This window comes from Leucoraja erinacea, chromosome 13 (genome assembly GCF_028641065.1).
Source record: "Leucoraja erinacea ecotype New England chromosome 13, Leri_hhj_1, whole genome shotgun sequence".
Lineage (NCBI taxonomy): Eukaryota > Metazoa > Chordata > Chondrichthyes > Rajiformes > Rajidae > Leucoraja > Leucoraja erinaceus.
In genome coordinates this window covers 30531920-30546680 of record NC_073389.1, presented here as the reverse complement: position 1 = coordinate 30546680, position 14761 = coordinate 30531920, and the positions used below count along the sequence as shown (strand labels likewise).

General features: G+C 43.3%; 1 protein-coding gene across 1 annotated transcript in view; it reads left to right on the top strand.

Annotated features, from left to right (window-relative positions):
• The first annotated feature begins 752 nt into the window (after positions 1-752).
• Positions 753-14761, top strand: part of vwa8 (von Willebrand factor A domain containing 8) — a 206176-nt gene continuing 192167 nt past the window's right edge. Inside the window, exons 1-2 of the mRNA XM_055644777.1 lie at positions 753-1054; positions 3776-3853. Of these exons, the coding sequence (XP_055500752.1) occupies positions 916-1054; positions 3776-3853 (217 nt within the window). The 5' untranslated portion in view covers positions 753-915. The remainder of the gene's footprint in view (positions 1055-3775; positions 3854-14761) is intronic.

Below are 14761 nucleotides of genomic sequence, written 5' to 3'. Positions count from 1 at the left end.
AAAAATGAACGCCCACCTTTACATCAAGCTTATCCATGACATTGGGGTGGGAGATTGCAACCCTCACGTGGTCCGCCCTTTTTCAACGAATGCATTCAACCTGGCGTGCACAATCAAATAAGATCAAATAGAACAAGTTGTCCTACAAGGTAGACAAAAGTGCTGGAGAAACTCAGCGGGTGCAGCAGCATCTATGGAGCGAAGGAAATAGGCCACGTTTCGGGACGTTGCCGAAACGTTGCCTATTTCCTTAATCCATAGATGCTGCTGCACTCGCTGAGTTTCTCCAGCACTTTTGTCTACCTTCGATTTTCCAGCACCTGCAAGTCCTTCTTATACAAATTATCCTACAACTACAACTTTAGGCTGTGCACGCCATAGGTAAGAAGTTTCAATGGCACTGTCCTAGTTCTAACCTCACCCTGCGACCTTAACCCCATGTATACCTGCAGTCAGCTACGATATCCCACACCTTTCTCTCCTCTGCTTATGACCCCAAACTCTCAGGTCCGAAATCACCTGCGATGCCTCATTCCACCCCCTCACTGCCCTGAGCTCACAGCGCCTGGCAACACCAGTCCAGAAGCCCACAGACATGGACCCCACATCAAACCACAGTCACCGCTCCGATCATTCTCTGTGCGATCCTATGACTTCTTGCCTTCGGCCGGGTGTGACTCCACTGTAGCGTCCAGTCTCTTCGCGGCAGCGTCTCCAGCAGACACAGCCAAAGAGCAGAGCTGCTCTAAGATTTTTGGACACAGCCTCGTCGTCCATTTCCGACGGAAACCATTGAGCGACGCACCAACCCGACGTGCACCGGCCGGCTCTCCCCCCGTCCCCAGCGACAGGACCAGCGGCGTAGAGGCCGCCAGGTTTCCCTTCCTTCTTCCCCCTTCTCTTTCTCGGTCAGCAATGCAACCCCGGTTGCTGTTTTTACAGAGAGGCGCCGGGGGCTCAGCCCTATGGCGACTCAGGAACATCGTGCTGCGGCCACTGAGTGGAGCCTGGTGCCCGTCGTTGCCACGGGTGAGACGGGTGGCGACGGCAGCAGGTGAGACGCTTGGTTTCTGCTGGTGACCCCCGAGCTCCACATAAATAATGGCAGGGATATATAATCCCACATCCAGAATCATCTCACCCAAATAATCCTGTACATTTCAACCCCAGAATAATCCATATACATAGAAGATAGACACAAAAAGGTGGAGTGACTCAGCGGGACAGGCAGCATCTCTGGAGAGAAGGAATGGGTGACGTTTCGGGTCGAGACCTTTCTTCAGACTGGATCCTTATGCATACCCGTATAATCCCTATCCTCGTGTAATCCTTACTTAAAATAATTCCCAATACTACTACAATGGAATCATTGGAATGTAATCTGCAGATCCGCTGTAGAAAGCATCCTTTTCAGATGCAACACAACTTGGTTTGGTAACTACTCCACCAAAGATCCACTTCATTCTACCTCGGAATAGCAGTCAACATATTCAATTGGCCCGCATTGCCTATGCCAACCTTGATGCCAATGCCTGCACATGATCAATATCTCACTATTCCCTGCTTGTTCATTTAGTTGTTTAATTGGTGCTATGTTATCATATTTACACTACCTTCCCTGGCATGGCATTCCAGGTGTTAAAACAAAATTGCGATATATGCCAATGTCTGCACATGATCAATATCTCACTATTCCCTGCTTGTCATGACATTAGTGCAAAACACAATTAGAGAAAAAACGAGGCTATGGTAGTGCAAGACGTGGACCATACTATTCAGTTGTTGAGGTAGGATTAAGGTTGCGCAGGTTGGTTTAAGAAATTGATACTTGCAGGAAAGGAGCTGTTCCTGAACTGGATAATGGGGACATCAGATGTCAATACTCTTGCTTGATGGTATGGCCAAATGGTGGGATCCTTCATAATAGATACCACTTTCTTGACGCAGAATCTAATGTAGATGCTTTTGATGGAAGAAGGCTTGAGTTGAGCAGCAGTAGCACCAAGCCTGGCTCTGAGGCACAGCCAGGAAGGGTAATGTCAGGCAAAGCCACTGTGACTGTTTAGTTTAGTGCAGACAGGAGATATTGTGGCAGCAGTGGAGGAGACTCCAGGATGCTTCCCTGCTGCTAGGGTCCAGGATATCGTGGAGCAGCAACATGACATTCTCAAGGGAGAGGGGGAGCAGCCGTAAATCATTGTGCATGTTGGAACAAATGACATAGGAAAAGGAATGAGAGATATGTACAGCGAGTTACGGAAAAGGCTAGAAAATAGGACTTCCAGGATCTCTGGATTACTTTCAGTGCCATGTGCCAATGAGAGTAGGAACAGGAAGATAAGGCAGTTGACTATGTGGCTGAAGATTTAGTGCAGAGGGCAGAGATTTAGATTTTTGGACCATTGGGGTCTCTTCTGGGGCACAGGTGACCTGTATAAGAGGTGTTTACAGTTCTAGCTAGTTTGATTTATATCCAAACAATATATATAGCCCAGTCAGAAGCCACCCCAAGAAGATCAAAGGGAATGGATGATAGAAGGTTGCCAGGATGTTGACTGCTATTTAATTACAATTTGCGATAAGAGTAATTTTATTTTCAAGTGGACTGTAAACCGATTTGAGGTTGTTATAAGACTAAATGGCTAATGGAATTTCAGGGATGTTAGAACCATACAGCATGGCCCTTCAGCCTAAATCATCAATGCTGAACAGGTTGCCCTATATAAGCAAGTCTAATTTGCCTGCATTTGGCACATATCCCTCTTAACCTTTACTATCCATGTACTTGTGCAAGTGTCGTTTATATTTTATTAATGCACGTTCCTCAACTACTCCCTCTGACAGCTCTTTCAGTTGCTCCACAGCTTTTCCATCTCATCTTAAACTTATAACCTCTGCTTCTTCAATCCCCTACTCTGGGTAAAAGACTACATGCATTCTCCCTCTCTATTTCCCTCATGATTTAATACACCTCAATAAGATTACCCCTCGGTCTCCGAGGCTCAAAGGAATATAGCCTGTTCATCCTCTCCATATAGTTCAGACCCTTGAGTCTCAACAACATCCTCGAAAACCTCTGCACTCTTTCCAGCTTAATGGAATCTTTGCATTAACAACATGACTATCCTTCTAAGCCCTTGCCCCATCCCTATAACCCCATCCTTCTAACTCTAACTCCATAACTTCCTATCCCTCAATGCATTGCAAACCAATTCCATACCTTCCACACCCAGCCCCACCACTTCATCGCCTCCGTAACACACCACCTTTGCACCACAACCCCCGGCCCCCTTTCCCCCATAGATCTAACACCCCACTTCCCCCTTGTTGCTCCTCCAAGCCAAACCCTGGAGCACCATTACATCTTCTTCCCCCAGCCCCAATTCAACACTCGGGTTCCACCCACCTCAGCTCCACCCTATCTTCATTGAGCCAAAGGAAACCACCACCTCGCCAGCACCTTCCCCCAGTCCAACCTTGGTACACAGCCACACACCAGCCATGGCATGCCACCTTTCACTCCCCACTCTTTCCATTTTTAAAAATTAATCTGCTTCTGATATATCTGGGGCCAAATGTATCAATTCTTATGTTGCTATTTTGGTGGATTATTCAACCAGTGATGTGTGAATAGTTTAAAGTACCTGGGGATCTTGACTAAATAATTTTGGAATGATGCCATTTGTTCTGATACTTTGTAACTCATTGCAGTTGACTGATGTGACAGATGTTTTGAGAATGTTCAGATTCATTGGATCTATATTTACATTTGTAGGAGACACAGTTAGCATTGGTGACGTTCATTTTAAGCTGAAACAACCTACAAATCCTGAATTGGTCCCCATGAAACACAGTAAGTATACTTATTACCTGTGTACTTTTAACTTTTCATTGGTTGATGACTTACTTTGTTGGGACTGTAAAAGTGTGGAGGTTATAAGAATAGGTTTCAAATTATTGATAATGATGAAGATATTCTTGCAATGGAAACATACAACCATAGAAAATAGGTGCAGGAGTAGGCCATTCGACCCTTCGAGCCAGCACCGCCATTCAATATGATCATAGCTGATCATCCAAAATCAGTACCCCATTCCTGCTTTTTCCCCATATCCCTTGATTCTGTTAGCCCTAAAGCTAAATCTAACTCTCTTTTGAAACCATCCAGTGAATTGGCCTCCACTGCCTTCTGTGGCAGAGAATTCCACAGATTCATAACTCTCTGAGTGAAAAAGCTTTTCCTCATGTCAGTCCTAAATGGCCGATCACTTATTCTTAAACTGGGTCCCCTGGTTCTAGACTCCCCCAACATGGGGAACATTTTTCCTGCATCCAGCCTGTCTAATCCCTTAAGAATCTTATATGTTTCGATAAGATCCCCTCTCAGCCTTCTAAATTCCAGTGAATACAAGCGCAGCCGACCCATTCTTTCATCATAGTCAGTCCCTCCATCCCGGGAATTAACCTGGTGAACTTCCTCAATAGCAAGAATGTCCTTCATCAAATTAGGAGACCAAAACTGCACAAAATATTCCAGGTGTGGTCTCACCAGGGCCTGTACAACTGCAGTAGGACCTCCTTGCTTCTAAACTCAAATCCTCGCAATGAAGGCCAACATGCCATTTGCTTTCTTCACTGCTTCCTGTACCTTGAGACTATTGAAAAGGTGATGGTGAGCAACCTCTTGAACCTCAGCTGTTTGTACTATGTGGCAGATAATGCTCTTATGGAGGTAGTTCCAGAATCTTGATCCAGCAATGGTGGTCAGCATGATGTGGGTCTTGGTGGAGACCCAGGAAGTGGTGGTGCTTCCAGATACCTTTGCCCTCTCAGATGGTGAGAAGGAATCTGTAAGCTTGATTGTGTGACTCATTAGTCCATGGTTGACTGTGTTGTCATCTTTGATACAGAGAGATTGATCAAGACAACTTTCTAACAAGGGTCATAAAGCCCATTGCCAACAAGGAAAGGGAAACTCAATTTATGGCGACTCCATCATTCAGCCTTAATGTTTATTTCTTCCTCCACTGGTGTTTTGTGGCTTAAAACTGCATCACATGTATAATGAGGCAGTTATTTGGCGAGTACTTGACATATAAATCACCAAGAAGGGCAAGGACAGCAGGTACATTGGAGCCACTCTTTGTCTTTATTTGGAAATACATCGCTGTTCCTTGTCGCCAAATCTAAATCCTGAGCTCCATCCTCAACAATACTGGGAGCTGTAGACTGGTGAGCCTAACATCAGTGAGGAGTAAGCTACCGGAGGATATTCTGAGAGACAATAACTACATGCATCTGGAAAGGCAAGTACAAATTAGGGATAGTCAGCATGGCTTTATGCATGAGAAAAGGTATCTTGAGTTTGAACTTTTTGAAAAGGTGACAAAGAAAATTGACAATGCAGTGTGGTTGACATCTACTGGGAGTTTAGAAAGGCTTTTAATGAGGTGCTGCATGGTATGCCCACCTGGCAGGTTAGATCACAGGGGGCGAGTTAGCCAATTGGAAACAAAATTTGCTTGAAACAAGACAGAAGATACTGGTAGCAGGTTATTTTTCAAACTTGAAGCGTAGCAAGTGTTGTGTTGCAGTGACTGGTGATGTGTCCATTGTTGTTTGTTATTTACATTAAAGATCTGGATGTGAGCATGGTTAATAAGTTTGCAGATGGCAGAAACATATTGGTGGTAGAGTGGATAATGAAAAGGGTTATCTAAAATGACAATGCAATCCCAGGTCAGGTCAATTTGAGTTTATTGTCTCACACACATATGGTGAGGTATAGATGCAATGAAAAATCTTGTATACAGCATCACAAGGACTTAGACCCAGACAACCATACAAAAACAAATTATTTATAAAACTATACTTAAAAAAGGAACTGCAAAGACAAAGCATGACATTAGTGCAAAACACAATTAGAGAAAAAACGAGGCCGTGATAGTGCAAGACGTGGACCATACTATTCAGTTGTTGAGGTAGGATTAAGGTTGCACAGGTTGGTTTAAGAACTTGATACTTGCAGGAAAGGAGCTGTTCCTGAACTGGATAATGGGGACATCAGATGCCAATACTCTTGCTTGATGGTATGGCCGAATGGTGGGATCCTTCATAATAGATATCACTTTCTTGACGCAGAATCTAATGTAGATGCTTTTGATGGAAGAAGGCTTGAGTTGAGCAGCAGTAGCACCAAGCCTGGCTCTGAGGCACAGCCAGGAAGGGTAATGTCAGGCAAAGCCATTGTGACTCTTTAGTTTAGTGCAGACATGAGATATTGTGGCAGCAGTGGAGGAGACTCCAGGATGCTTCCCTGCTGCCAGGGTCCAGGATATTGTGGAGCAGCAACATGACATTCTCAAGGGAGAGTGGGAGCAGCCGTAAATCATTGTGCATGTTGGAACAAATGACATAGGAAAAGGAATGAGAGATATGTACAGCGAGTTACGGAAAAGGCTGGAAAATAGGACCTCCAGGATCTCTGGATTACTTTCAGTGCCATGTGCCAATGAGAGTAGGAACAGGAAGATAAGGCAGTTGAATATGTGGCTGAAGATTTAGTGCAGAGGGCAGAGATTTAGATTTTTGGACCATTGGGATCTCTTCTGGGGCAGAGGTGACCTGTATAAGAGGTGTTTACAGTTCTAGCTAGTTTGATTTAAATCCAAACAATATATATAGCCCGGTCAGAAGCCACCCCAAGAAGATCAAAGGGAATGGATGATAGAAGGTTGCCAGGATGTTGACTGCTATTTAATTACAATTTGCGATAGTAATTTTATTTTCAAATGGACTGTAAACAGATTTGAGGTTGTTTTAAGACTAAATGGCTAATGGAATGACTGTCAAAATTTAGTTTCATATTAGTTAATAAAGTTGTGCCACTGATTTTGATATTAAAATAACAAATGGTGGATGATTGTAGTTTGATTTGTTTATCAGTATTAAAATGGACAAGATGAAATAATTCATTTATGTAAAATTGTGCAAGTGACGTATTATCTTTCAAATTTGACAAAATTAGCTGTTTAATTATTTTGGGATTAGCAAATTTAATAATACATTTGTAATCATTTTAGTAATATTAAATGAAGCAGGCTAATGGTTTGATTATTTTAGCGAGATGTGCAGTTTAATTATTTTGGTAACATGATGTCACTCTGTTTAAATGTCATTTTGTTGGGAATGCATACTGTATACTTCAATTGACCATATAATGATCTAAATCCCATCCAATGTTTGCTTTTCTTTTGCAATGACGCCTGATATTTTTACTGAACAAGCACTGTTAATGCAGAGCTGCTTGAACGAAAACCAAATGAAAATTGATGGCAACTGCTTCACAATTTCATTTATAATCAAAGTGGCTTTGCTTTATGACTAACTTAGTTGTTAGTAGTCCCATGGTCTTAATGTTTGATTTAATGTGTACTTTATATTTGTTTATCCCAGTGATTCTGTTATTTTGTTGAGCAAATGGATGTTGAACCACTAAATTTACAGGCCAAAACTCACATGAGGGGATGAGAGTAACTTATACAAATGAGGTTGGAGGTCAAGTCAAAGCCAGATCTTGATGATATAGTTTTAACTGTTTCATATTTCTGATAAATGGTGAAAATGTTAACTCTGATCCAGGGACAGATTCACCTCAGCCCAGTCCTTCAACAGTTTTGATGAAGGATTATTGACCTCGAAATGTTAACAGACGATGAGTATCCTCAGCATTTTCTGATTACAACGCAAGAGCTCTGTTCTGTAAGAGAATGTTCTTGACAATTTGCCTTTGTAAATACACATGGAGGCACTATCCTAATAATTTAGGTTTGTTGTGGAAGAGTTTAGTCAAAGTCAGGAACACAGCAGCAAAGATTCAGTCTTGAAACTCCGTGGAATTCGAGTAGCTGAGTTATTTTGGGGATCTGGTGCGTGATATTCCAGGACACTGTGTTCGAATACCATGCTTCAATTTGACACTAATCATCAGGCAGGCAACCCGTGGACACCCAAAGAGCAGGAGAGCAGCAGGAATCACAGAGGGAACAGAGATAGAGGATGTAACAGAACTCACATCAGAGAGAGGAGAGATGGATACTCTGCTGGTTGCAATCACACTCAGTATTTTGTGAACTCTTAATGCTACTCCCCTCTGATTCCTGCTTCCTGGCTTAACTTCTATTGAATAATCTGCAAGTTGGTCAAGAAACATCCATGTTGTTCCCAATCTATCACAATATGAGGACAAGTTCAACCCACCAGTTGCCCCTCTGATTGCAGAGCCTTCTATGACTGCCTACGTCACCTGAATGTCTCTGCCATTTGAAGAAAGAAGGGACATCAATGAACGTGAAGAACTAATTAATCTTGATGAACCCAACACCCACTGCAATTGGTTTGATGTGGATTATAGTGATCAGACGTGAAATAAGCCAAAAATGACATGGTTCCAACTGTGCAAGTTGTGGTGCATCCTCCCAAATTAACTACCACGTCTAACTATGCTGAACTCAGCAAATTAAAAGTTTTTCACTAGACTGTAGATATGCATTCTCCACATGAAATACATTTCCAACAACAAAAGCAGCATAAAATATTTTACATTGTTTTCTTGTTGACTGCCAGACAATACATGTTTGCCATAAGCCTATATGTTTCCTTGTTGATCTATCAGGGCTAGAAATAATTAAACACCTCCAAGACCAAGGAGCTGATTATTGACTTCAGGAGGTCACATAATGGAGACTACGCTCCAATCTCCATCTACGGGGACAGTGTGGAGAGAATGTCCAGCCATAAGTTTCTGGGCACTCACATCTCAGAGGACGTCACATGGTCCACCAACACCGCTGCACTGGTCAAGAAGGCACAGCAACGACTGTTCTTCCTGAGAACATTAAAAAAGACTGGTCTGCCCCAACAGCTGCTGACAACCTTCTACCGCTGCATATTAACGTATGGCATCTCTGTGTGGTATCTCAGCTGCACGGAGGCGGAGAGGAGAGCTCTTCAGTGCATCGTCCACAGAGTGCAGAAGATTATTGAGACACCGCTACCAGCCTTGGAGGGCATCTACCACACACGGTGCCTCAGGAAGTCCACCAGCATCCATAAAGACTCCTCACACCCTTGTAATGGACTGTTCGAAGTACTTCCCTCCGGCAGACGTTACAAGGCTCTATGCCCGCACCTCCAGACTCAGGAACAGCTTCATTCCCAGAGCTATAGCGGCTCTGAACCGGCCCTGCTGAGTGCCCCCACCCCCATGGACTGTCTCCCTCAGATGGTCACGTCGCACAGACACATCTGCACTTTAGTCTGTTTGAACTGTTTTGACTGTTTTACTGTTTTAATGTTCTTTTTACAAACCATGTTCTTGGGGTGTCTAAATCTAAATGTTATTAGTTATTTAAGTTATGACATCGGATGGAAGCTGCATACAAAATCTCGTTGCACTTATGTGCAATGACAATAAAATATATTATTATTATCTATATTACTAAAAGTCTGATCTTGACTGCTTTTGTCCCACTGTGCTGCGATTTCCGAGAGAACTCCGTCACCTCCGGCCATCATTTTTGGCCACCTCGCTCAGAGCCCCCCTCCACCTTCCGGGACCGGAGGATTTTCCCCATCGATAAAAAATCAGAGAGATATTAATGTTGGCGGCAAAGGGGAGGGACTATAAAACCCGGAAGTGTAGTCCCTCACTCAGTCTCTGCCAGACGCACGCCTACTCCACGGTGAGTCCCCTCGATGCGGGTGTAAAGTGACTGCTGCCCAATTGTTTGCCTCGCCTTTTTTAAAAGTTTATGTTCACAAAATGAATTTTGGTTGTCAGGTGGCTGCTGCAGCCAAATTGTTCGCCTTGGCTTGGCTTTTAAAATCGTTGCAACAGTTGGCTGCCAGCCCAAGAATCTATTCTGCCCACAATGTCTATACTAGCCCTCTGAAAACCAGTACCTTCGGCCCGCAACACCCATACTAACGCAACAGAAAGCCCCCCCCCACCCACTGGCGAGCAATATTGGTGGAAAGGTGGAATATTGCGTTGGTTACCAGCCCTCCCGTGTGATGCTGGGACCCAACGGGTTCCACTTAGTCTAGTTATTATTATTATTATTATTATTATTATTATTATTATTATTATTATTATTATTATTATTATTATTAGCGATGGTTTAAAATTGTGATAGATATCTATATAACTTAACCCTGTTTATGAAATAAGACTATTTTGTACTTTCAAAAATTCCCAGATAAATTCTACTGTCCGAATTTTATTAGGATATGCCGATGTGAATTCATCATTGTTATTGCCTCATCCAGCACCAGATTCCCAAATTTGTTTAAGATACATTTTGAATTTTTTATGCATCCAATTCTCTCTTTAGTAATTGAATTTTATGATATAATAGAATGGACAAATGTGGATTTTTATGTCATTAGATTCTCTATAAATCCCCTCCTAAAATCCTGAATCATAAATATGATTGGTTTGCTCCAGAAGGCATTTTTAATATTCATTCCGCTGTACTAATAGAAAATTTTCCTACATGATGCAGCAGTTTCTGTTTATTATTTGAATATTATATTACATTTTATGATCTTTATTGAGATCTAATAGTTTGCTGTTTATTATTTTTCCAAATAGGGACTCTTATATCACAGATACAACTGTAATCTTGAAATCTCAAAGTGCATTAAGCTCAGGAAAACACATTCTCTTCATAGTGATTGAGTACCATCTTCAAATAAAGGTTAAATATGAATAAAACTCTCTGGCTGTAATATTATATTTGATTACTTCCCATAAATTATGTATTTCAAACATTTTAACTGCTAACAAATAGGAGATACAAATACACAGAACTTTTTATTTCCTTCCATTAATTTTTATTCATATTTATTAAACAATTAATGAGTGGGATTTTGAAATTTTAAATTGCCACCTTCAGGCTGTTTATGCATGTTAACATTTGTTCTATAAATTAAAGTTGTAATGTTGATGTCAATTAGGATGTTTGCATTTATACTGATTCTCTTGCCTTAATAATCATGTCCCGATCTCATGCCATCTTCCCTATCCTCAATAAAATCCTTTGATCCTTCTCCTTTACAAACAACTAATTCATATCTTTCTTTTCAACTCATGAAAAGTGCTGTCACAAGTATATATGCCCATTTCCCCAAGAATTCTGTTAATCAGGTTTCAGAAGCACCACAGAACTGAAACTCTGATTAAAGTCACAAAAATATTTTAGTGATTATGAAGATTACTTATCCCTTTTTGCGGCTTGGCAGTGGGATCTAAAGTAGAGTGTAATTTTCTGTGTGTACACTGGTGTCATCTGTTACAACCTCGTTGACCTCACCTATGCTTCCATACTTCAAGGTTAATAAAGAACTAAATAAGTAGAGATTTCCTCAACTAAGCCTGTAGAAAGCAGTATCTACTATGGTTGGACTGGGCACAAATTATATTCAAGTCATTAGTGTTTTATTGTCATTTATCCTGAAATGGAACAAATAAATTATTACTTGCAGCAGCAGAACAGATATGTGAAGATAGTACTCAATAGACACCATAATAAACAACAAAAGGAAGTTCAATATATAAAAACAAACAAACAATATAGTGCAAAGATAATAACAATGTTCCCCAAGTCCCAAGTGCATTTAAGTCAGTTTGTAGTTCAGAGTTTATTTGGAGTTTGTGGTGTTCAATAAGGTTGTTGGAAAGAAGCTGTTCCTGAACCTTGGATGTTAGTTTTCAGGCTCTTATACCTTCTTCCCGATGGCAGGAGTGAAATGAAAGCGTTGCCAGGGTGGTATGGGTCACTAATGATGCTGGCTGCCTTTTTGGGACAGCACCTCCTATAGATCCCTTCGATGGTGATGAGGTCAGTACCCTTGATGGACTGGACAATATTCACCATTTTTTGCAATCTTCATTGTTCCTGGGTGTTTGAGTTGTAAACCCAGGCCGTGTTGCAACAGTCAATATACGCTCCACTGTACACCTGTAGAAGTTCAAGAGAGTATTCGTTGACATACCAAATCACCTCAATATTCTAAGGAAGCAGAGGCATTGATAGGTTTTCTTTATAATTGCATCAGTTTGCTGGGTCTTCAAACTGAGACTAAACCAGATTATCCACAATTTCCATGGTTTATTTAACTTCTGAAATATGATTTGGACCAGATATCCACTCATTCTGTAAGACCATTTACCTGCATGAAGTTCAGCTTCCTGCTGGCTGCCACTTTCATTCTCGATTCCACTCGTACTCTGATCATTCTGGCCGCGACCTCCTGCACTGTTGCTGAGGCTGAGTGTAAGCTTATGAACAGGGCATATTGCAGCTTTTCGGACTCATTTTCAAATTTTATAACCTCCATTAACTAGCTTTATGTGTAGCAAGGAACTGCAGATGCTGGTTTGCACGGAAGATAGACACAAAATGCTGGAGTAACTCAGCGGGTCAGGCAGCATCTCTTGAGAAAAGGAATAGGTGAAGTTTTGGGTCGAGACCCTTCTTCAGACCATTCAGACCAGGTCTGAAGAAGGGTCTCAACCCAAAATGTCAATTATTCCTTCTCTCCAGCATTTTGTGTCTATCTTTTGCAGATTTATGTTCCTTTGTTTTCTCTCTCTCCGTCTCTCGTCAACGATTGTTAACTGCCTTAACTATCAGTTGAATGACTTCATCAACAATTTATCCCCAAGGCAATCCTACACTCAATGCTGTAGAAACAAAGAACTGCAAATGATGCTTTACAAAAAAGACGCAAATTGCTGGAGTAACTCAGCGGGTCAGGCAACATTCCTAGAAAACATGTTTTGGGTCAGGACCCCTCTGTGGACATATTGAGGGTTGGGGGCGGGGGGTTAAGAAAGCTAGAAGAGGTGAATGGCAGGACAAAGCAACCAGGTAATCGGTGAACACAGGCGAGATGGGGTTTTGATAGCTAGAGATGGACAAAGGCCAGGGATGAAAATGTATGAGACAAAAGGATTGATGAGTTGCGAATTGTGAAGCCAGCGAAAGGAATATAGGTAGAGAGGGAAAAAATATGTGTGCGTTCAGGTGGGGCACAGGAGAGGGGTGGGGAGGAAAGAAAGAGGAGCGTGGGGAGAAGGGGAAGGGGTGTCGATAGAGGTTACCTAAATTTGGAGAATTCAGTGTTTACACTATTGGATTGTTAGCTACTCAAACAGAATATGAGATGCTGTTCCTCCACATTATGTATGGCCTCATTCTGGCAATAGAGGAGGACCAGGACAGAAAGGGCAGCATGTGAATGGAGTTAGCAACCGTGAGATCTGAAAGACCTTGGTGAACAAACTGCTAGTGTTTCACAAAACGTTTGCTGAGGTAATGGTTGGTTTTGCCGATGTACATGAGGCCACATTGGAACACCATGGACAGTGGATGAGGTTAGGGAAGGTATACGTGAACCTCTGTCTTACTTGAAAGGACTGGTGGGGTCCATGGCTGGAGGTGAGATAGGTCGTATAGAGGCAGTTTTATATCTCCTGCAGTTGCAGAGGAAAGTTCCTGGGGAAGGTGTGGTTTGGGTGAGAAGGGATGAGTGAGCCAATCGATTGGCTTGGGAGCGGTCTTTGCAGAAGGTGGAAACGGGTGGAGATGGGAGGAAGCGTGACAGGCGGTGGGATTACGTTGGAGGTGACAGAAATGTCGGAGCATGATGTTTTGGATGGGGAGGCTGGTGTGGTGAAACGTGAGGACCAGGGAATCCCTATCCTTATTCTGTCTGGGGGAGGGGGAAGGAGAGCAAGAGCAAAATGACAGCGTAGGCCAGTGCCATCTTCTACGCTGTCGTGTGCTGGGGTAGCAGGGTGAAGGTGACAGAAGCCAACAGAATCAACAAGCTCTTCGGGATGGCTGGCTACATTGGAGGTGGTCTCAGAAGGGAGAATGCTCCTCAATGGCGGGGCATCTCATGACACACTGGTCAACCTGAGGAACACTTTCAGCAACAGACTGGTCCCACCACGGTGCAGCACTGAACGCCACAGGAGATCCTTTTTCCTGGTGGCTATTAAACTATACAACTCCTCCCACTTCTGTCGTAGAGTAGACTGACTCCCACTCCCCCATCTTTGCACATTCCTCATCCTGGACTTTTCCATTCAATAATTTAATTTCATGTTTGTACAATATTACATATCTACCATACAATAACAGGTCACTTAAATTTCATTATTATTATAACGTTTTATCCCATGTTCACACGGGAGGGCTGGTCCCTAACGCAATATTCCACCTCTCCACCAATTCCAATATTGGTGGCCGGTGGGGGGGAGGGAGGGGGGGGGGGGGGGGGGGGGGGGGGGGGGGGCTTTGTGGAGCGCAAGTATGGGTGTTGTGGGCCGAAGGAACTGGTTTCCAGAGGGCTAGTATGGACATTGTGGGCTGAATGGATTCTAGGGCTGGCAGCTCAGTCATTTGGGCCTGGTGGGCTGGGAGCTCAGTCACTCGGGCCTGGTGGACTGGCAGGTCAGTCACTCGGGCCTGGTGGGCTGGCAGCCCAGTCACTCGGGCCTGGTGGGCTGGCAGCTCAGTCACTCAGGCCTGGTGGGCTGGCAGCTCAGTCACTCGGGCCTGGTGGGCTGGCAGCAGTCACTCGGGCCTGGTGGGCTGGCAGCTCAGTCACTCGGGCCTGGTGGGCTGGCAGCTCAGTCACTCGGGCCTGGTGGGCTGGCAGCTCAGTCACTCGGGCCTGGTGGGCTGGC